The sequence below is a fragment of the Rousettus aegyptiacus genome, unplaced genomic scaffold (genome assembly GCF_014176215.1).
Source record: "Rousettus aegyptiacus isolate mRouAeg1 unplaced genomic scaffold, mRouAeg1.p scaffold_m13_p_18, whole genome shotgun sequence".
Taxonomy (NCBI): Eukaryota; Metazoa; Chordata; class Mammalia; order Chiroptera; family Pteropodidae; genus Rousettus; species Rousettus aegyptiacus.
Genome location: NW_023416293.1, coordinates 2332610 through 2355722, shown reverse-complemented (window position 1 = coordinate 2355722; position 23113 = coordinate 2332610). Strand labels below are relative to the sequence as shown.

At 55.4% G+C, this 23113-nt stretch overlaps 1 protein-coding gene and 2 long non-coding RNA genes across 3 annotated transcripts in view; 2 read left to right on the top strand and 1 right to left on the bottom strand.

The window, feature by feature from the left end:
• Positions 1-224: 224 nt before the first annotated feature.
• On the top strand, positions 225-7348 carry LOC118613340. Its single transcript, XR_004955381.1, has 3 exons — positions 225-1469; positions 1746-3002; positions 3886-7348. It is a non-coding gene; the product is annotated as an uncharacterized LOC118613340 (long non-coding RNA).
• A 14-nt stretch (positions 7349-7362) lies between these two features.
• LOC118613339 lies at positions 7363-13459 on the top strand. Its single transcript, XR_004955380.1, has 3 exons — positions 7363-10924; positions 11260-12743; positions 13349-13459. It is a non-coding gene; the product is annotated as an uncharacterized LOC118613339 (long non-coding RNA).
• Positions 8988-23113, bottom strand: part of KIF26B (kinesin family member 26B) — a 380111-nt gene continuing 365985 nt past the window's right edge. Inside the window, exons 13-15 of the mRNA XM_036235366.1 lie at positions 18200-18402; positions 17494-17644; positions 8988-15636 (exon numbers count right to left, since the gene is read on the bottom strand). Coding sequence (XP_036091259.1) covers positions 15488-15636; positions 17494-17644; positions 18200-18402 — 503 coding nt within the window. The 3' untranslated portion in view covers positions 8988-15487. The remainder of the gene's footprint in view (positions 15637-17493; positions 17645-18199; positions 18403-23113) is intronic.

Here is a 23113-nt window from a genome sequence, read left to right as displayed (position 1 = left end):
TGTATTAAGTATAGTTGTTTAACAATAGTATTTTAGTTTCAGGTGTACAATATAGCGATTCCGCATTTGTATACCTTACAATGTGATCACTACACTAAGTCTAGTAATCATCTGTCACCGTACAAATTGGTCACAATCTTACTGACCATGGTCCCCTTCACCTTTTCCACCCCCCCACCCCCACCCCGACAACCATTAGTTGGCTCTCTGTTTCTATGAGTCTGTTTTGGTTCTGTGTTTTTTTGTTCATTTGTTTTTGTTTTTGTTTTTTTTTTTAGATTCCACATATAAGTGAAACCCTACAGTATTTGTCTCAGTCTGACTTCACTTAATTCCTTCTAGGTTCATCCACGTTGTTGCATATGGCAGGATTTCATTCTCTTTTATTGCTGAGTAACATGCCAACTTATGTTTCTACCCCATCCTCTTTACCTACTCTCTATTGATGGACACCCAGGTCCCTGCCATATCTATTGTAAATAATGCTGCCGTGAACATAGAGGTGCATATGTCTTTTCAAATTAGTGTTTGTGTTCTCTTCAGGTAGATACTGAGAAGCTGAATTTGCTGCGTCACGTGGTAGTTCTGTTTTCAGTGCTTTGAGGAAGCTCCAGACTGTCTTCCACAGCGGCTGCACCAGTGTGCATTCCCACCAGCAGTGCCCGAAGAGCCCCTTTCCTTCACATCCTCACCGGCACTTGTCATTCCCTGTCTGCCTGGTGGGAGGTGGTGTCTCGCGGTGGTCGTGATTTGTACTCCCCTAATGATTAGCCAAACTACCTTTTGTTTGACCAGCCTTGACATCTAAACTGCCTTTTATATCCGGAATCAGAAGAAAAAGTCTTTGCTGGACCACATATGGACCAGGGGTTAAAAAGAAAGTAAGTACCATCAAAATCGACCTGAGGGCTTGTGCCGAGCGGACCGGCCTGGGCTGAGATGCTTACGGGGGAGGCTCTGCTCTCGGGCCCTGTGGGCCCAGCTCCCGGCCTCTGGGTGGAATACGCTCACCCTACCCCCACGTCACCCCCGAGGCTCAGCGCCATTCACTGCGGCTGCAGTGGCTGCTAACTTTTTACGACCGGGGACAATTCGACATTAATTTCCATGAGGTGCCATCTTTCAGTTCCATGTGTTTCACGGGTCACATGATCTCCGATTACTTAGGTGACACTTAGGACAATTTTATGGCAAATTGAGTCCCAAATTACAATCCCTGAGGGGTGCCGGCATTAATAACGGTCTGTGGGAGCCCAGCGGGGGCCGGAGCCGGGCGCGCCTGATGCAGCGTTTCAGTGAGGCAGGTTCAGAGGATGCATCATTAACACATGCTCTGAGCTTCCCCTTTCAGAAAAGGAGCGCTCGGGTCACCCCAGACACCCCCGGACTGCGGAATAGTGAAGACGAAATTATTTTTGCATGAACTGGGATTTCCCTGTAGCTGAGTTAAGAAGCACGACCCACGATGAGTGAATTAGAATTCCTTTTTCTTTCTTTCTTTTCTTTCTTTCTTTCTTTCTTTCTTTCTTTCTTCTTTCTTTCTTTTCTTTCTTTCTTTCTTCTTTCTTTCTTTCTTTCTTTCTTCTTTTCTTTCTTCTTTCTCTTTCTCTCTCTTCTCTCTCTCTCTCTCTCTCTCTCCTCTCTCTCTCTCTCTCTCCTCTCTCTCTCTCTCTCTGTTTCTTTCTTTCTTTTTTTTTTTTTTATGAAAAAGGTCAGCCACTCTGATTGCTTTATTTCTCTTGTAGGCAATTTTTTACTTCCCAGCTGTGAGAAAGAAACCAGCGCCCCTTGTGTCGTGGAGCCTGGGGAAGTCTGACTGGGGGATTACTAAACACAACCTGTAAAAATGACAGTCATCGCCTGTAGAATGCTTGGCACCCTGAGCGACGTCAGGGTTTGAACGCATCTGCGCCCAGCAATGTGCTGAGAGTTCGCCGTGCTGGGTCTCGGGGAAAACGGAAGCTGTGTGCACAGTCAAGAGCTTGCAGACTCCCGGGAGCAAGCAAACAACGTGTGACCTGTCTCCACGTGCCCCCCCCCACCCACCTCCCAGGTGCTCAGGGCAAAGGACGGGCCTTCTAGAGATCCTCTCTTGCTAATCCCCAGGAGACAGAGAGCATTTGACTCGCAAGAGAGAGGAGATGGGACAATGAAAAAATTCATTGTTATGGGCTAAATTGTGTCCTTTCTCCCAAATTCATATGTTGAAGTCTTCCCCGGGCCCACCCCCGTACCTCAGGATGGGACTGTATTTGTAGACGGGGCCTTTACAGAGGTGATGAGCCTAAAACGAGGCCATTAGAATGGACCTTCATTCAATCTGACTCATGCTCTTCTCCGAAGAGGAAATTTAAACACACGAAAAACACCAGGGACGTGTGTGCCCAGAAAAAAGGCCGGGCCAAGGAGACGCAGGAAGGCGGCTGTCTGCAGGCCAAGGAGGAAGCCTCTGACGACACCTCCATCTTGGACTTCCGGCCCCCAGAACTGCGCGAACACACATTTCTGTTGTTTAAGCCTCCCAGTCTGTGGCATTTTGTTATTGCATCTCTCCCTAGCAAACAAATAATTATCAATTATTGCCACGAGGATTTTTATTTTTTAATGATCTCAAAATTCCAGAGACGTTGCAAGCACAGAGGAAAAAAAAAAAAAAAAATTTCAAAAATTTCTTTCTTGAACTATTTGAGAGTAAGTTGCTGACATGGCAGAAAGCTCCTCGCAGTTTTCTGTCAGTGGAGTGAAAATTCTGAGTGAGCTGGAGAGATTAGCGTCTGAGAAAAACGAGGGATTTTGAAAGCTCTGCCAGAGAAGATGAAAATGCTTGTGTCGCCTTGGGACGCGTGGTGTGGTAAAAATGGCCAGGAGACTTCCCGTGTCCCATCTCCACCATAAGCTTCGTGACCTTGCAGAAATCGCCTCAACCCCACTGACAACGGGACAGAATAAATAACCCCTGAGATGGCTTCCAGCGAAGCGCTTTGTGATTTTATGTCTGAGAGGTAATTCTTTTTTCTACCTTGAAGTCTAAGGGCAAAAACTACCCAGTCCTGTCCACCAGTGCGGAGTGTCCTGCCAACAAGCTCTCCAATGGGCCGGCAGGCAAGGGGGCGGGGGACAGAGGCCTCGCGCCCCTGTGGGTCCCCCCCCCCCCGCAGCCCAGCCGCTCCCGGACGTCCTTGGAAATTCCGCCCCTTCTTTGCAGCCTTTCTAAGCATTTTCTCCTCCGTGCTGTTCGAGCACCTATTCAATCCCCTGAAAACTTATCGCACCGAAATAATTACTGCTTTATCTTTCTCCTCACAAGACTCCAAATCTCTGGCGGAAAGAGCCTGGATATCTCCCCTCTCTGTGGCCTCAGCTGCAGACACCGTGCGTGGCTGGCTCAGAGCAGGTCGCTGCTGGGTAAACGCGCCTGAAGGACTGTGAGCCAGACACCGTGCTGGGCTGGGTGGAGGATGACCCTGCCCTTAGGGAGGGTCAACAGGGGGAGACAGGTAAGGAAGCAGGCAGCCACCATGGAAGGGAGAGTCGTCATTTTCGTGGTAGTGCTGAGCACGAGCTGGACGCCTTTCAAACCTGGAACGACTTGCATGAAGCTGGAGTTGACACACACCTGGACTCGGCCAACAGCGCCTTGCAGGGGCGGGCGTGGAAGAAGGGTTTACTAGACTATAAGCTCCATAAGGGTTGGGACCATGTCTGCCTCTCGCGGTTGACGCCCCCGCTCCCAGCATAAGCAACACGTTGTGGTCACCAATAAATATTTGTGCAATGAAGCATGAATGAACCCACAGCCAAACCCTCCTTCCTGCTTTGTTTTGTTTTGTTTGCAAAAGCCTTTCTCACCTTCCCTCTCACTTTCTGACTCGTCCTTGTCCAAAGGTGTGAGCTCAGACTTACCTCAGGGCGGGCGGTGCTGAGGATCAAAGACGGCGATGAGCACAGGCCGAAGCGGTCTGCAGACGTGAGTGACCGCCGCGGCGTCTCCCCTGCGGAGGGCGGTGTTGGGCCAAGCCGCGCCGGGCTGACCTGGTTGGGGTTCGGATGCCCTCAGGACCTATTTATGGTCCTGTCAATGCAAAAAAAAAAAAAAGACCCACCCGTTGCCAATTTGCCCTTCTTTAGAAGTTGCGTGGGTTTTAATAAGGACCTTAGAGATTCCTTCCTTTGCAACTAGAAAAGAATAATAATTCAGGTGCCATAATTAGGGTTCCCGCGGTCACCGTTCGTGTGGCTGGTCCTAATGAGGGTTTTTCTTTTCGCTTTTTGGGGGCGTCCCCAAGGGAGCCCTTGCTAGAGGAAAAGGAGCCCCACGGCCATGGCGGGGTGGTGGGGGGCAGTGGCCTGCCTCGGGCGGGGCTCTGGGAGAGAGAGCGCAGCTCGGATGCTCGCGCTCATGGGAGGGATGCGGTTCGCTTCTCGGGAACCAGGTCACCTGGGAGAGCGAGGGGCCCGGACCACGCTCGGAAAATAGCGGGAGGGGACCGCCCCCGTCCTGGAGCCCGCGACGCCTCAGGAGGCTGCAGAGAGCTGCACCCTGGGGCCGGTCCCTCGTCTGTGCCTGACCGACCGACGAGGTGGCTGCGGGGAGCGGGAGACGCTGCCTTCCTTTCAAGATCGCCCTGAGCTGGTCCGGGTGAGGAGCGCAGCCACCTGCGGGCGGGAGAGGCGGGGTGACCCCGAGACGCGGTGCGGGGGCCCCGGGCGCTCCCCGCTGAGCCGCTGCGGCACCGTCACAGGTCTGAGGTGCCGACTCGGGCCCCCCGCCTCCCTGTTAATGTCGCGTGGTGCCCGGGAAGTTAGGGGAAGGACGGGGTGGCCGAATGAAAATATCCTCCATTGCTGGCTCCCCGAGCTCATCCACAGAGAGAAGAGGGCCGACTTAGGACCCGGGGTGTCGGTGTCCAGAAAGGAGAACGGTGGGGACAGACTCCCAGGGCCTGAGAGAGTCGGTGGCGGGGGCCAGCGGGTCCCCCCCAGCCTTTGGCCCCTGCTCCCTCCTCTCTGCTTCTCAAAATCCGGAACCCTCAACACGGCGGCCACCTCTCAGGGCCAGTCTGCCTTCTAGAAATAACATTTTCTTTTCCTGGAGTTAAAACATTCCCAGAGAACTAGGCAGCCCAGGCCAGCGCGAGTCGCTGGTCACCACGGCGGCTCCTGGCGGTCACCGCGGTGGCCCCTGACCAGGGAGCTGACAGACGCTCACTCCCCGGCGGGTTTGCACTTACAAAGGAGGCCTCAACCCTGCGCGTCAGGGGCTGCGGGGGGCGTCGGAGAGGGCGCCGAGCGGGCTTGCGGGACACCTTTCTTGTCATTGTATGTCCCTGCTCCCATTAACCCGACCCCGTGGGCACCAGCAGTGGCCCCTGCCGGGCACGCGAGGGCCCTCCCCATCCGTCACCTCTCCCACCTTCCTCTCTCTCCCACACCTCAGGCAGGAACCGCGGGAGGTGAGCTCTGTGGGGCACCAACCCCGGCACCCTTGGTGGCTGAGAGGGGGCCAGGTGTGTACCTGCTTCTCCTGTGAACCTGGGCCTTGCCTCCGGGCGGCCCCACTTCCGACAGGCAGGTGTGAGTACAGACGAGGTCAAAATCCAGAACTCGGCATTTCTCAGAGAAGCAGTTTTTACAGAGACAATTGTCACCTGCGTCATTTCGGCACGGAGACGGTGGCTGTGAGCGGTGGCTGTGAACGGTGGCTGTGAGCGGTGGCCTTGCGGCTTTTCCTCTCACCACGGGGCACAGGGTGTGGCAGGGAGGCTCAGTGCTGGGTTGGTCTCGGGGCGCTGTAGGTATTATCTGCGTGGTGACCGATTCGCTTTAAAGTGTCCAGTACAAACAGCAGGTGGTGTGACCTTCAATGTCCGCCTCAGGAGGGGTTATTCAGCTTCTCACGTGATCGTTGGGGGAGGCCACCAACCAAGGGTGGCTTAGTTAGCATGCAGAGGGCTCTGATCAGGAGCCACAGTCCAGACGCCCCTACACCAAGCACATTGAATCTCACTGGCCAGTTCTAACCCGGAGGCTCACGAATTAACATGTAAGAACTTGGTGCATCCTACAGCGGGAGAGCTGTCTGCTGTGGGACTCTTACTACATATTTGCGGAATACAAAGATGAGTGAGTCAGGGGACGAGAAGTTTACAGAGGAAGCGATGACTCCATCTGGGGCCGTCGGGGAAGGCTTCACTGTCCAGGGAGGACAGTTCACACCGTGGCCACTCTCAGTGTGCATGAAACGCCTTGTAATGTTTTATTCTTCTTGCTACAGCTGTTTCACTTCTAGGAATTTATCTTAAGGGTCTGGTAGGAGAGGTGAAAAAAGAGATTTATGTTCCATACGTTTATATAGTGTAATTTTTCATAGCAAAAAAGTGGTAACAGTGTTAAGGTCCAATGGCAGGGCATAAGCAGGGCCTAACCGATGGCCATCTACCCGTCGGAATATTCCGCGGCCGTTCAAAGTCAGCTTCAGGAGCACGTGTACTGCGCGGCAGGATTACCACGGCGAAGACGCCGGCGGGATGATCCAAAGTTTGTAAAAGTAAGTGTGTTTGCAAAATAACGACAGCGGTTTTCTCTGGAATGAGATCAAAGATCATTTTCATTTTTTGTTTTCAGCTTTTCAAAAATCTAGTTAAAAAAAAAAAAAAAAGGCCCTTTTCTTGCCCAGTCTTCAGGAGGCCTCGAGGGTCCGTGGGTCTCCGAGGTTCCGCAGAGTTTTTGCCTTGCGTTTTCCTCTGAGCTGCAAAGTGCTGCAGTGCGCGCCTGGCCACCGGGCAGGAAGTGCGTGCAGAGGGGGGGCCGAGGGGGGGGGGCAGCTCAACAATTAGAAACTGACAAACAAGCCACACACTGTTTACCCACGGCACAGGTGGAGGTGGCCGCTAGCAGCTTTCTCGGGGGGGCCTTTGGTTCACCTCCCTGGCTGGAGAGTTGGGCTGCCTGAGGCAGAAAGACCACCCCTCACTCCCTAAGCCCCTCAGCTACCTGGATTCTTCTCAAACTCTTGCCAAATGCAGAGAGGAGACTGCCGAGCAAGGGCCGGCAGGCCCAGCTGTGTGCCGGTGTGGGGGAGGTGCTGGGGGTGACACCTCCTGGGGCTGTTCCTCTTCCCCAGCACAGTGGCCCCAGGGCTAGGCCTGCCTGGGGGGCTCCGCCGTAGCAGAAATTAAGTGACTTGCAGAGTGACCTATACTTGTCCTCTCTTTTCCCCTCGCCCTCCTGCCCCCCACTCCCGCCCCAAGTTCTGGCCTCTGGCCTTAGAAGACTCCTCTGGAGGGGAGGCTACTGGACCCAATTAGAGGAAAGGGACCACAGGTCGGGGGGTGGTGGGAGAAGCCGTCACCCTGGTGGTGGGAGAAGCCGTCACCCTACACTGAGCGGGAGTGTGTTTGCCTGTGAATAATGGGGTTTTTGTTTGTCAGCCAGTCTTGCCTGAGGTCTGTTTTATTGATGAGCAGCCAGTGATGTCTGGGACAAAGTGATTCCTCAGTAAAGGTTTCTTCAGTGATTGCTTTATAAATGTTGACTTGAAAACCGAGGGCTTGATTAGGACTCCTTTTCATCTCTTGGAGAGAAACGTGAGTTAGGAGGCCTGAGGCCCAAGGTGGTGGTCAGGGGTTGGGAGGTCAAGGCTATGTGTATAATAAACCAAGAGCATGGGTTTGCCCCAGTGTGGGCCTAGTGGCCTTGGTGGCTTAGGGACTTGATCCCAACTGGGCATTGGCAACCGCAGATCTTGGGTCCTTTTGTTAAGGGAACCCGAAGTCTCATCAGACTCCTCTGTCTCTTCTTTTTCTCTCAAAGGCGATTCATTCATTTATTTGTTCGTTCATTCACTTATTCAACTAATGTTGTTTGAGCACCCACAATGTCGCAGGCTCTGTTCTAGATGCTGGGGACATAGAAGAACAGGAGACACCTGCGGGTGCCAGGAGCACACCGGCCCCTGACAGGCCGACGTGTGGACACTCCAGGTTCCCTGCACGTTCATAAGGGTTTTCTAGAAACACTGCCTGCAGCAGCAAGGGCAGCGGAAGCGTCAGACGCTGCCGGCCCTCAAGGCACGGGAGGCGTTTCTTCTCGCGGGTGCAGGGACGGCCGATCTGTAATTGCGGGAAAACGTGTCACCTGGCTTTGCTTTCTCTGTCCTCCCGGTGCCCGGGCATCTGGGCATGTTCTGGCTGCCACAGTGGACAGACTGTTAACGTCCCCCCAGAAGCGAAAACATGAGATCGAAAGGATGAAAAGAATAAGATATTAATAGGTTTGAGAGTGTAATGCTTTGAGAGATAAATACAACTGAGGTCGTATATTTGGGCAGTTTTTCCCTAAGGGAGGAGCGAGGCGGGTGCGTAGAACCAATTCCGGATGCTGCCCTTCTGGCCCCTCTTCTCACGGGGGGCATGGCCGGGGTTAGGTAGCACCTCCGCCCGCTCTCCTGCTGAAGGCCTTATTCCTAGGAGACGCTCATGGCTTACGGCTTCGTAAGCACTTGTGGCTTCTGCTGGAGTGGCCCAAGGTCTGGTCTGGGATCGCTTTGCTTTCTTACCTGTGTGCCCAGTTACAGCTGAGACAGCGCCATGGCAACGAGAGGCCACGGGTCCAGGCCCCAGCGACCTGCAGTGACTGAAAATGCCCCAGAGACAGTGGACTGAGGAAGAGCCACTAGGCCAACAAAAACATCCTCGTATCGACACCAAGTCTGTCCACTGGTTCCTCCCTCCCAGCGCCCGACTGAGGCTTCGCCAGGGCCCCTGGCTCCACCCACCCCTGGCCGAACTTCTGAACTTGGGGGCCAGCCACACAGTTGGACGAGACCGGCCTCAACTAAGAAGTCCCTAGGGGCCTGGAAGGACGACCTCGGCCAAGGCTGCTCTAGTGACAAGCACCTACTTCCCTCCCGGCCTTGAACTGTCCCCGCCCCCCACCGCTCACCCACGGGGACATAAATCAGGTAAAGAGGAAGTCACAAGTCTGAGTGCAATAAAAGTGAACATTTAATGCCACCATAGTTTGATTCTTTTTAAACACCAGATTCTTTTTTGACAACATTTTACACCTCATATGCCAGCAAACAATGTCTTCACACCGGAAATGGCACACAGCTTAATGGATTCATGTCACCAGTTTGTGAGAACCATCACTTTCCTTTCTAGACTGTTCTCCAGGTAACCTGTTCATGTGTATCATGATCAAGCCGACAGCTAACTTTTACATAGCTATGTAAAGGCCCAGACACAAAACCCAGCCTGTTTGCAGATAGGCTGGCGGGACCTGCCCATGTACAGAAAAGTTGAATGTCTGACGTTAACAAATGAAGTTTATTAAGAAATTTTAACAGCAAACACTTGTAAGCCAAGAACTTAATTTTCAAAATGGCACCAATCCTGTATCCAGTTAAACGGCGGATTTCCAACAATGACATTAAATACTACCATTGAATTTTAAAACAGGATTTCATGAACTCGTTTGTGAATTTCCTGTTTCTGACACACACAAAAAAAAATGCACTTGGGCAGATCTGGTGTCCGATTTTCAAATGGGCCCATTTCTACAGATAAGCATATTTCTATATACATACATACATGACTGGAGCTGAAGGAACCACAAAGCACAATGTCCTCATCTTACGGATTCGAAAACGGAGTTCTAGAGATATCAGGAAACACATCCGAGGCCACAGGACTGTCGCCAACACGGGAATGAGGACTCAGGTGTCCCGTCCTGTGCCCTTCCGCCACGTCACAGACCTTCTGTACACATGCACCCGTGTCTGCCCGCACGCACGCCCACATCGGGATGGAGGTGTGACACGCGCTCGCCTGCACCACACGCCCCGGCGCCACCGCTCCTCGTGGGACCAATCCGAGACGCTGGATTCGCATCCCAGCACCTGTGAGCTACTCTGCGCACTCGGGCCAGCCTACTGACTTCCGTTTCTTCCTCTAGGAACGGTTCTCCCCAGCTTCTGCACCGAGCTCTAACGTCTTCAAAGCACTTCCCATCGGCTGTACCATGTTTTCTTTACGCCTTCCCAGAATGGCAGCTACCGTGACCCCAAATCTTCCCCTGGGGAGCCCGAGGCCCCACAGAGTGAAGCGACTTTTGCCCGAGGTTGCATAGAGAGTGTGAAAACCAGGCCGGCACCCCGTTTCCTCACTCCCGGCTCAAGGCTTTCCTCCTAGGCTTAGCTGCGTCTCAAATGAGACCAGGGACCCCAGCCCCTCGCCGCCGCTAGCGATCCAGTGAGGGGACCAGGTGCCTTAGGCACTAGGGGCTGCAAGACTCACTGAAGTGCTTTGGTTTCTCCAGGAAAAAAAAAAAAATCAGGTACTCCATCTATCCAAGGTAAGGAACTGGGGTCCCTTTTCCAAACCCCTGCAGGGAACACCAGGGGCGGGGGGCTTGAGGAAATGTAGGAACCTAACGCTGTACTGCTGTTCACACCTTCTCTGACCTGAGTGCCGCATCAGCAGGCAGAGGCTGGGCCCCTCCTCTAGCCACACAGGCTGTGACTCCCAAGCCCATCTTCACCCGATTCAAAATGAAGGACCTTTCCCCCCTTTAGCTACTTACTGTAGAAACAGCTTAGATTTTGAACTAAGCCCTATACTTTGAGGACTGTTCTCCTGATTTATCCATCTTTCCTCCCCAACCTATGTCCCCACTGACAGACTTCACGAGAGCGAGAGAAAGAAACAGCCCCAGAGGGAGCCGCCGATGTTCACGCCGACGCACTCGCTGGGACAGCCACTCCCGCCGGCGGTGTAGGAACCGTAAAACACAAGCCATGTCGGAAAACAGCGTCTCGAGTTCACGAATAAATTATAACATTCATCAGTCGAATGTGTGACAATGCGGGATGTTGGTTAAGAGTACGAGGAATGGAAAAAATGACCCTTTTTAGGTTGCGAAGGTAATTCTGGGTCTGCATAAGAAGAGACCTGTGCAGGCCAGTATTTCAGCCCACGCGGCCTGGTACCGCCTCCAGCCCCAGGCTCTGGTCACCCCTGTGAGGTCACTTCCGGTTCTGAGTAGGGCCACCCAAAAGCAGAACGTGTTTCTTCTGGGATAAACTAGCTTCCAAGAATTTTCAAAAAACTTTTTTTTTTTTTTTTTTTGAGATGAGTTCGGGTTATAAGAGCTTCTCCTGGATTGGAACTATGCTTTTATCTGGAAACGATAAGCAGTTTATAATAGGAAAAAAAATATTTTGTTGCTAAGTGACACGATTTGACTTTTTACCCACAGATATTGGCAGATATTTGCTGGAGGAGGAGGAGGAAAAAAATATTATCCGAGGGAACACTGTATGTCTGCCTCCCGTCCCCTGACTACCCCCCTGCCAAGTTTTATCCACCCCCCAAATTTATTGGCAGTGTGAGTGAAGCTGACTATCCGGTTTTGCTTGACTCGACCTCAAGGTAAGCGGGCCCCACCTGGGGGCAGTCGGGGCTCACGGGTGGTGGCATTGAAGAGCGTCCCCGTCGCGGGCCACCCTGCCAGCAGGCTCCGGGGACAGTGGGAACGGCCGGTTCATTCAGCATCCACTGGTCACCAACTGTACTTTCAATCTGTTTCTTACTGGCCTGGTTTCAGGGTTTAAAACACATTGCCTTTCTAAGTGAGGAAATACTTTAGTATATGCTCAGAGTGGGGCCCTAAGCATGAAAGAACAAGCAAATTCGTGAATCGTTCTGGATTCGATTTTGAATTTTAAACATTCGCCACGTCACTACTTCGGAAGCCTGGGTTGCGGAGCCGGGGCGGGGAGCCGTGCCCGCCGATGGCACAGGCGGGTGAGTTCTGTGGGCTCCTGCAGGCCTCGCCTCCTAGCTCAGGCCAGGCGTCTGCCAGAGCTACCGATGAGCCAGAATTCACGCTGAGCATTAGAATCGAAGCTCAAAGAAGGGCTTCTTGCTCAACGTGAGGGAAATCTGAGAACTGGCACGAGACCTGGGTGCGGGCGTCACAGGTTTTGAACCGCTGCCTGGATGGTTCCTTGTGGTTACGATGAAGCCACTGCCACCTTCCATGAGCACAGACGTAAAGGTTAAGGCTAATTGGTGGCAAAGCGGGCGGATTCCTGCCTGCCTGTTCCCCGCGCTGGGCTGCACGGCTTTCTAATCCCAGCTTCCGCCCGCCTCCACCCCGCTCGGGGTCCTTTCTGTGACCTCCAGCTGTGCCAGCTCAGACCACCCTCCGCACTGACACTCCAGTTCCCCATGTTCATTTCAGAATGGCGACTAGAGGTGAAACAACATTCGGGGTTCCGATTTCGAATCTTGAGGATTGTCATCCCCATGACGTCCGTAGAGGGAGTTCAAGGGTGAGAGGTCAAAGGGTGCAGCTCTCAGGTGGTCACTGAAGGCCCAGCAGGAAGCTACTTGCGCCCACCGCAGCGTGAAATGCCATCCAGGCGGATCTGCTCCCGGCGAACGAGTGATGTCACTGGCCCCATTTCGGGATCTGAATTTCGTTCTGCAGCTGATGCTTCTGCCTCCTGCGAAACCGGGTGAGGGAGGCGGATTTCAAACAGACAGTCGAGGCGTCCGTGTCTGAATGGTAATTTCAAATGAACATTTTCCCCATCCTTTCATTTGCAGATAACGAAATGAAAACGGGTTCTGTAACATTCCCTTTGCCTTCTGGGGTTACCTGTCGCCAAAACCAAAAGCACACCTGGGCCCACCTCGCTCTGGTCACTGCAGGAGGCCGAATTCTTCAGTTACAGGGTAGGTTTCGGAAGAGTTGGCTGCGACTTCCGTGTGGTTAAGGCACAGGTAGAACCAGGGACAAGCACGTAACAGAATAAGATTCATGCTTTTTCCACATAGTTAATCAGTAATTGATACGTTAAGATGTTTGCGGTTTACTTAGGTTTTAAAAAGGAGAGGTAAGTGCACAGCGGACAGCCACCCTGCGGACCCCGCATCCTGCACGATGCTCGCGCGTGCGCCTTGGGGACGCCGAGCTGACTTGCTAAAATACCTCCGGGCTCCATTCAACCCTTTCGCTATCTCATCAAATTGCTGCAAATGGGTAAAAGCAGGTTTAGGCAGGAGACACGGTGAGGCTGCTGCCCTAGGAAAGATTCTACTGATGGGTTTTAAATCTCTGTAGATGTTTCCACTTCATGTCACTCCAGAAAAGGCACCAGGGCCCTGCCCTGGCCTGCTAAGGAAGTCAGCGCAGCGGGGTGACCTCAGGGCTGGGGAAGACGTGCCAGGGGCGAAAGTTCAGCATACTGATTGCTCATCAAGTGAATTTTTTCCAACAAAGACTAGCAGACTACCTTTGACCACCCCCAAATTAAAGCAGTAATATATGTATATTTCAGACCAACGACCGAATGGGATGCTGAATGAAGAACTCGAACTCAAAAGACTGGGGACCCCCAAATTTTGCTGTTGAACAAGCCTGTTCAACAAGCCAGGGGTGTACGAGAGCCTTGCCCGGTCCTGCGGTATGGGGTTCAGGTTGAAGACGTGGGGAGGCCCTGCCCCCCAAAGAGACAGTCATACTTGTGAAACGTAGCGCGCAGGAAGCAGGCCGTTCCAGAGTCGCCTGTTGCCACGTTCGGCCTGTTCGGCTGTTGGAAGCGAGCATGCCCTCGGCACAGGAGCTGGCTCTTCCGGAGGCACAGCCGGGCTTGTCGTCCATGGAGCCTCCCGCCTCTGGAGCCAACCAGGAGAGGGTCAGGTACCGTGACGCTCACAGGACTTCGGTTCTTATTGACTGAGTTCGGCTAGGCCACCTGTGTCCAGAGGTGCATCGACAAGGAATTGCAAAGGTTCGTCTTCTTCGGGGAGTCTTGAGGCTGAGGAGCTGGTCGGCGGGGACCACCACGCCTAGAACGAGGCTCGCGAGACACACTGCGGTGGAGGGTAAACACGAATGGAACTGTGTAAACCCCCGAGCACCTCCGTCGCCAGGTGGGCTTCGGGGGCCTGGGAGAGGCCCCGCCCCGGAAGCCGAAGGATGCCTCCATGGCTGCACAGCTGGTAAGGGACAATCCCTCCACCTCTCTGCCTCAGGCGTCCATCTCTAAACCGGGTGTAATCATCCTTAAGGGAACCGTGGCGGGCATGAACATCTCAGTTTGAGAGTGAGGTTCTGAGTCCCTGGGAGCCAGGCCCTGCTCACCACGTGCATGGAGCTGCGCCCGCCCCCGCAGTGCTGTGTGCTGTGTGGCCGGGAGCCTCAGGGGCTGAGGTTGGGGGACGAGCCCGGCCCTCTCCTGGGATGGAGGCTTTGAGATGCAGGAGAAGCAGAACTCGTCACATGTCAGCAGCATGCCAGCTGACAGAGCACGTGTACAACCCCAGCCTCCCCCCTCGTCCTGAACCAATGCGGTGCGTCTCTGAGCACCCGCAAGCCCGAGGAAGGGTCCCCGGCTCTAACAAAGTCACGAAGCCAGAGAACAAACATTATGGCTCTAGTGAACTGGTTCGAGCTTTCAATCCAGAGTCTTTGGAATGAAAATGAACGTGAAAAATGCTTGAGGGCCGTGAAAGCACTGGATTCGTGGGCAAAGGAACCAGTACAAGTGTCGGGACTCGGAGGGGACACTGTGCACGAAACAAGCGTCCCACGCGAAGGACACGTGGGGCCCAGGTCAGAAAGCCGCTTTTCCCCTCAAAGAGGCGGCCCCTCTCTCCTCTCCTGGCCCCCCAGGCTCACGTGCACCTGCTCCAGGATCGACCTTCTGACGCTGCCTGCTGACCGTGCCACTCGTGAGAGGTGACATCGAGGGCCACCTGCTGCTCCAGCCTTCCCTGTAAACACGCTGGCTTGTGCCCGCCAAGTCTCCACGTTCTGTTTGAGTGGCCTTACCAGAGCAACCATACAAGAAGACAGTTAACATTTATTCATATGCAATACTGATTAGGAAATAGCTCTACAAACACAACTTACTTCCAAACAGAGAGTCAGAAATAGGATAAAACACCAAGAGAAAACGAGCCGGAAATACATTTCGAAAACGCGTTTGATTTTCGTTTGTGTTTGTTTTGTTGTTTGCATCTTGACTAGCACCATCTGTACACGAGAAAGTATGAACATAAATGTTTGGATAATAACAAAGATTTGCAAGGCACTTAATCAGTCATTCTGGGCAATTTTCGTTGTTTCGTCTTGGCTTCCAACGGTGATCCCCGTCCACCCTCGCCCTTTCTCGCAAAACCAGGAGAAGAGCGAGGGCCCCTTCTGCCGGCAGTTCCTATGTACATACAAGTTCTCGAAAGTTCCTCAAAGTGCGTGTTCAGTCTCGTGCGCTTCCACATCCGTTGGGTCTGCCATCGTTTTCTCCTCCCATGCGTGTTCGGGGTTTGCACCTTTCCTACAGAAAACAGAAGAAAAACCGCCTTCCGCTCAACGTCACTCCAGACTTGCCACCGACCTTCATCCTCTCTCTGCGATCTCGGTGCCGCCAGCACCGGGGGCCGGGAGCGCGCGGGGCCCGGCGGGCCGGCCGTCTTCACCGGCGCCGCGAGGTGATGTCGAAGCAGGTGATCATCATGAGGTGGGCCTTGCAGAAGTTGACGCGGCTCTCCAGGCGCTCCGTCACGCACTCGAGCGCCTCCAGGTACTCCAGGGAGTCCAGCTCCCACACCTGCTCCAGGTCGACTGCAAAGAGGGAGAAGCCGATGGGGACGCGAGCACGCATGCGCGGAGGGCGCCCCCTGCCGACGCGCGGCCGCAGGGCCCGAGCCGGCCACAGCCGCGCCTGCCCCGCCCCGGGAGGTGAGGGCAGCGGGGCTCTATCCACTTTACAGTGGAGCTGGGGCGGACCCCTTCCTTTGCGGGGGTCTCACCTGGGCGGCGTCTACACCTCTGCTTACTACGCTGCGCGCTCCCCTCGGGTCAGCCCCGCACGAGCCACGCAGCTGCCTCTCGGAGCACCACGGCCCTGTGTCTGGGCACCTCCTAGTTCAGTGTCACAGACTCACTGGGCATTCGGGAAAGACGATGATGATAAAATCCATATTAATGATTACGGGTCCTCGCACTCAGAAGACAAGCCGAGATTTATGACCTGGCTGCTGTCGCTAGCGGTCACGCCCGCACAGAGCAAAAAGTGAGTTTCCTTCGATCCTGAAGAGCAGCGGCCCGGGGCCACCCCCTCCGGCCCCAGGCCCCCTACTCTGATTGGGGGTGACAGGGAAGAGGGCCGGGGCTGCCTGGCCCCGGCTCCAGGGCTGGGGTTCCAGCTGGGCAACCACAGGCGTGGACTGCAGCCCGGAATGGGGGGTGGGGGGGGGGCCGGGGCACAACCAGGGCGTCGCCCCCGAGGGCCCACAGCTAGTCTGTGGGAAAGCCGCCATCCAAACGGGTCTGCATGACTGGTCACGGCCCCTAGTGGCACAACGCGACATGACAGGCTGCGTCAAAGATGGGTCACCGAGCTCTGTGCTGCTGTGTCATCTCATTTGATTCTCGTAAGAACCCAGTGGGGCGCTGGGGGGGGGGGGGCCGCGCTGTCACTTCCTTCTAATGCACAAGGCGCCACCGGAAGACAGACTTCTACAAGAGGCAGGGCCCAGCCAGGAAGCTGACAAAGCCTCTGCCACGGGCTCCCTCTGCCGGTGTCATGTGACCTGACGTTTCCTGAACCCGAGCGCCCAGGCCCCACCTGCCATGCTCCCCCCACCAGCCAGGGAACACTGGTGAGAGGGCGGGGGACAGTCGTGGGGGGCAGTCGTGGAGAGAGGGCGGTGGGGGGGGGGGGGCTGAGGGGCAGGGGAGAGAGCTGGCGAGTGCTGGCCGGGACAGGGAGGGAACTGTAAGGGCAGCGGTGCGTTGCATTCCACATGCGAGGTCTTCCCGCATTGGGTCCCATATCGGTGTAACGCCGGGACCGGATTTGAGCTTTATACTGCAGTAAATGGAATGCGTAGGAACAAATAAATAAGAGACAATTGAATCCGTCTCTCGGAGACAGCAAAATTGTTCTGAATTGTTGTTAGATGGTTACTGTCATCCTGGGCTTTCTATTAAATGGAAATAACACTGTGGATGTTATTTTTTCACTCAAAAATGTTTTTCTTGCTTTCCGAATCCTCCACGAGGCTTTTCCAGGATCGCGCCTTCTACCCTATCAAGAGCTCTATAAATTCCTGTCTATTTCAGGCTAGATATGCAATGTGATTTTGTGGCCTCAGAGCAGATTTGTAATGCAGCCTTCACGTCTGGGTGATCCTCTGCCACATGCAGGGGGGAAAAAATCTCATTTGCAGGTGCTCTGGACTGAGACACGTACGAAATAATCTCGCGAGGGCAATACTCCCCACCCCTTTGCTGCCCCCACCCGTCCCACGTGTCCCCCAGGGAGTGGGACTGCACGCCCAGGGTGCCCGTCTCCGTCTGGCCGGCCTCAGAGGCCCCCGGAATCGGACACAGACGCCGTCCGCCTCCGCCTGGCTCGCGCGCCACACCGTGCAGCCGGCGAGCCCGGCAACGAGGGACATGAACCACGGGCCTTACACTCGCTGAGCCACTTGTTGGGGTCCAGCATCAGGTACTGTTTGGTCGTCTCCAGCTCCTTCATCAGCCACTCGTACTTGGCGCGGACCTCGGCGATCCTCTGCTGGCGGTGCTCCAGCATTTTCAGCTTCGCGTTGAAGCACATGACCTCCTGGCAGGCAGAAGAAAGACGTGCCAGTGGTGGCGAGAGGGCGAAAGCACCTTCGGCTCAGACCCAGCTGAGGCGACCTCTGCTCGAGAGCACCGCTCACGCGTCGTCAGAGCTGCCGCCGGCAAACCGGGGAGGGGCCTGGGCGCTGCCCGCCCGATTTCAGTCTCGACAGGGTCAGCGGGGCCGGCAACCCAGCCACGGCAAGACTGTCACAGGGGCCCCTCAAATGGGAAGGCAGCTGGCGTGCCAGGACGGAGCCGGAACAGCCCCCAGAGCACCGGCTCCCCAGCCTCTGAGCCCCGAAGACGGTTCAGGTGGGGAAACGTGGAGCTCTCCAGGGTCCTGGCAAAAGTCCTGCCCTGGGACACAGCCACTGCCTCCACCCGCACCGGGAGCCTGCTGCGGAGTCTCCCTGGGTCTGAGCTCCCGCCCTGGGGACCTGCCGTGGGGACTGGGGACCTACGGGGGAGGGGGAGAACCGGGGACCTGCGGGGGGGGGGGGGCGGGACCGGGGACCTGCCAGGGATGGCCACCCTGTGCGAGGAGGTGGCTCACCTTGCCGCTCCCCCCTCGGCGTCGCTGCAGCCGCTCCACGTCATCGATTTCGTAGACTTTAATCTCGAAAGGCTCCCCGAGGCCCCTCTGGGTGCTGCGCAGGGGGCCGTCCACCCAGCGCGCGCCGGCGCTGTTGGCGGGCTTCCTCGCGGGGGAGGGCGTGTCGAGGGACAGCGCTGGGATGAGCCTCCGCCTCTGAGAACCTAAGCGGGAGAGAGGGGGGAAGAACCCCAAGTTAATCTTTTTGAATTTTCATTTTCAAAAAATATTGTCTTTTGATGCAAGCGGCTGTGCTGTGGCAGGCGCGCCGGGATTCGAAACTTCCACGCCCCCGCCCCCCGCCGCGCACCTCAGCATCGATATCCCTTAAACTGGAGTCGGGGCCTTGCCCCGGCTGGCCCTGCCTCCGCTGAGAACCGCCCCCGGCCTCCACCTGTGAAACGCGCACACGCACGCACGCGCGCACACACGCGCACCCGAACACGTCATCTACAGCTGCGAGCCGTACTCTGCAGGGATGTGTGTGACAATGAGGTCAAAGATGTCCACCTTGGGGAGAAAAGGTCCTGGTGTTGGCATCGTAATAACGGGGGTTCCAGAAAGTACCGTCTAGTCACTGACAACAACGACACTATAAAAAACACCGATCGTGGGCCAGGCCTTGTCGGACAGGCTTCCCACACGGCAACGAAGCCTGCTGGCCGTCCCTTCACACCTGTCCTCCTTCCTCCCAGGCAAAAGTGACCCTGAGGTGCAGCAGAGCACGCGCCCCGCCCCCCACCCCATGGGAGAGGTGGGGGGGGGCGGGGAAGCTGGGCCTCCGCGTGGCACGCGTGACCTCAGCTCTCGCCAGCACCGCGCAAGCGCAAACAGAAGGCTACGTGCAGCTGCTGGGCAGCGGCCAAACCTCGTCCTTTCTCCTTTGTCCTGGACGGAATGTGGCCTGTTGGCTGGTCCATGAGATGGAGATCGTAAACACGAGCCAAAAAGACAGAAGGAGCCCAGAGTCCTGGTACCCTGGAGACTTACATGATCACCTTACGGAATTTTTCTTTTTTCTTTTTTTTTTTTTTTTTTTTAGCAATTTTTAAAAGCAGTTTTGGGTTCACAGCAAAACTGAGAGGAAAATACAGAGTTCCTATATGCTCCCTGCTCCCCTGCCCCAGGCACAGCTTCCCCACCAGAAACACCCCCACTAGAGGGCACATCTGTCACCCCGATGAGCCCACATGACACATTATCACCACCCACAGTCCATAGTGTATGTCATGGTTCACGCAGTACAGCATAGCCTGTGGGTTTGGACAAACATAGGATGACGTGTATTCATCACTATCACGTCACACAGAGCATGTCCACTGCTGTAAAAATGCCCCACACCAACTTTTACATGAGAAACACATTTGTATACGGCTATTGGGGCTTGCTCTCACAGACAAACCTAGTATCTCATTAAATTCTCACAGAACAGGGAACTAAAATGTAAAGAACTTAAGTCACTTGCCCAAGTCTCAGTGCTCCTCGTTTAAAATAAAATCCACTGCCCACATTCTCCACCAAATTTGTTTTAAAAAAGAAATATCAGATAATAAATGATTTCCCAAAAGATGCATTATTATTAGATACCACAGAACTCAGCACATAGTAGGAGCTGCTCACTGAGCACCAATATCCTTTCGATTGCCTGTCTTCAAACTAGTCCACCTGGGGAGATGAAAGACACACGAGGAGGAGCTCGGGCATCAGAGAGCGAGCCGACATGCCGGTCCGTGCTCTGAGGCCGGTCTCAAGGGGATCGGAACAAGCAGGCGCACGCAGGACCGGCAGGGCAGGGCCCCACTGTGGCAGGCACCATCTTTTTCTCTCGACTGGTGATGAAACGAGTGAGGGAAGCCATCGGCCCTGATCTTCATCCAGGTCTGGAAAGGCGCTGGCCCTGCTTTGGGGGACTCTCATGCTTGTTCCCTGGCTGTGGCCCTTCTCCCGGCAGTTGGCCACCGGGCCCGCCAGACCTGGCCTTGGAAGAGAAGCATGGGCCTGCGAAAGGCTAGGTCCTGGAGCTGCCACCTGCCGAGACACGCCCACCCGGCAGCTCCTTCTGAGGGCAAGGGACAGTCAGGAGGCTTGTGTCCTCCGGGGAAGGAAGGTGGTTGGAAGAGTGAAGCTAAAGGGACCCTGACCGAACTCAGGCGGAATTGCTAAGCGGTCCCCTCCGGAGTCTGAGGCCAGAGGTGGGGTTTGCCCGAAGCCCCTGCTAGCTGCTAGCCCCAGGAGTCTGGGCTTTATCTCGTTCTGCTTTTAAATAGAATGGACGAAGGCTCTATCTGGAGTCAGACTGGGGTGCGGGTGAAGGTGAGAGAGAGCTTGCACTCCCGGGAAGGCCGTCCGGAGCACGTGGAGGTTGCACACCCCGCCGTTGGACCCCGGGACCGCCTGCCGCCTGTGCGCATGCGCGGGCTGAGGCCGGAGGCACCGGCCCTCACGGCACCACTCGCCACCGTGGTCACCGGGCCTCGGAGGAGGTAGTGCCCGCTCTTCTCCACTCCCCCGCCATCCTCTTCCTCCTCCCAGTTCCAGCAGGTGCTGCCCGGTCAGTGCTGGGCCAGCGTGGCCCGATGACCCATCCAGAAAGAAAGACATTGTACGTGCCCCCAACTCAAGAGACCTACCGACCCGGGTGCAGAAAAAGAGCCGGAATTCTTCGATATAGAATAAGGGGGCCGAGACTCGGGGCTGCCTTCTCTCGCTCCCTCCTGGAGGGTCAGGAACATAAAAGCGCCACCTGCAGTTCCCCGCGGCGGTGGCAGTCGGAGCGGCACGTGATACAGGGCACAGGCGGGACAGCGAGGGACGCTACAAAGTATCGTCTGTCCTCTAGGCTCCTTGGTTTCACTTCAAATGCCGCTCTTCAGAGCCCAGTTCATCTTGTACACACACACACACTCACACACACACACACACCTGGTCCCCAGTCAATCGGTTCCATGAAGGAACTGGTCTCATCCGGTCCTTGCAACCCCCGAGACGCGGTCCCACCCCCTCCAGAGGGTGCACCGCCAGCCTCGCTCAGGGCCCGACGGGGGAAGCTGAGGACTGGGCCGGGGGAGCAGGGTCACCCTAGATGTTCTGCAGCAAATCCCTCATGTCGCTCAAGAGGGCCCAGGAAGCAGCGGCGCCCGCCGGCCACGCAGCCACCACCACGGGCCTTGGGTCTGGGTCTCCACCGACATGTGCATCCTGCACCCACCCCTGCCCCTGCCCCGCCCCGCCCCCGGGGCTCTGCCAGGGACCGCCTCCCTCTGGCCCCTGGAGCCTCAGAGGCGCACTGCAAGGTGGCTGAGGTGGCCGTGGCCGCGGGGAGGCACGTCAGCTGGCCAGCACTGGCGTGGGCCCCTCGGACACGGCCTGTTCCTCCCGACGCCACCGCCAGGATTCTCAGTCGTTCCTTGCTCGTCAGCCCAGCACTCAAGTCACACAGACGGATGGCCGAGTGTGTAAATAGACGCTTCGGCGGATAACGGCCCACACGGTTTTGCTGCAGAAATGGCCCCGATTTGACCTGAGAAAGTCAATGCCGATATTTTGACCCATTTCCCTTTTGTCACAAGAAGACTCACCAGCGGCGTTTGTGGCTGCAGCGTGCACCCCGAGATAACTCGCGGATCACAGTCCTAACCTCACCCCTAAAGTCTGCCACAAAGTATCTCGCTTTTATCATTATTTTCCCACTGCTCTAGCATATCGATAGTCTTGGAAACAATGTCCTGGACAGGTCTGCGGCCAGGAGCGACGGGCCACACCGCGCAGCCTGGGCGTGCGGCAGGCTGTCATCTCGGTCCGCGTGAGTCCTCTGCAGTGTTCGCGGGACGGCGAGACGGCCTGACACACTTCTCAGGACGTCTCCCCATTATTAAGCAGCACGTGACTGTAGGCTAATGCTTATTAGAGCTGCCAGATGTTTGCGGTATAAACTGATCTGGGCTTACATATTCTCTCATCAGTACATCCTTTAAGAATATCCCCTTCGATGATAGAATCTCATTCTGTCACCCACAGGCCACGCTCTTGCTGGCCCAAGCTTGTGCCCCCATCACTGCCCCAGCTTAGGTGCCCTCAGGGCGGAAGTCAAACGCGGCGCCTCGGGCGGGCGGCCTGCTGCTGGTGCTGGGCCCGCCCCCCCTCGTCTGAGCACTTCCTCCCCTTGCCATCACTCTGCCACTCGGCGAGGCGACTCAGCTCACGGGTCGTCTGCTCTGTGCTTTTTTGTCCTTTCCCTCCAATTAGATCACAGCCTTCTTACAGTGACCTGTCTTCTATGCTGCCTGCCCCTCCTGCACCACACCCGAAACTTCCAGATCTCTAAGCTCTAAAAGCAGAGAGCCCTGATCAATACTTGAATACGAAAAATAAATCTCACTGACTATGGATCTTATGGAAAGGAAGTCGGGTCCCCACCGATATTCTTCATATCATTTGAATCATCTCACACAACGTAGGCAGGAGGGAGACCATTGAGGTTCTGGACCGACCCCTTCGCTTTACTTTTAGGTGAGAAAATTGAAGCCCGGGGAGGAAAGTTACCTCCTAAAGTTCACACAGCCCAAGACCCCCAGCCTCCTGCTCTGCAGCTCAGTCTTTCCAATGCTCCACGTTGTAGCCAGCAGAACAAGCCCCATGCCATGCGCTGTGCACCAACGTGGGACTCCTGGACAGGCGACCTGCAGAGGTCTGTGGCTGTTTCTGCTCTTACGTGCACCACGAAGCACTCGGAGAGCTCAGGGTTCTCTTCCTAGCAATAGAGTTCTAGCTCTTTCTTACCGAGGAAGTAACCAAAGCATTAAAAGTTTCCAAATCCAAAAGCAATCTCTGATAAAAAGTAACTGGCTGTCTCCTTTGCAGCCTCAAACATCCCTA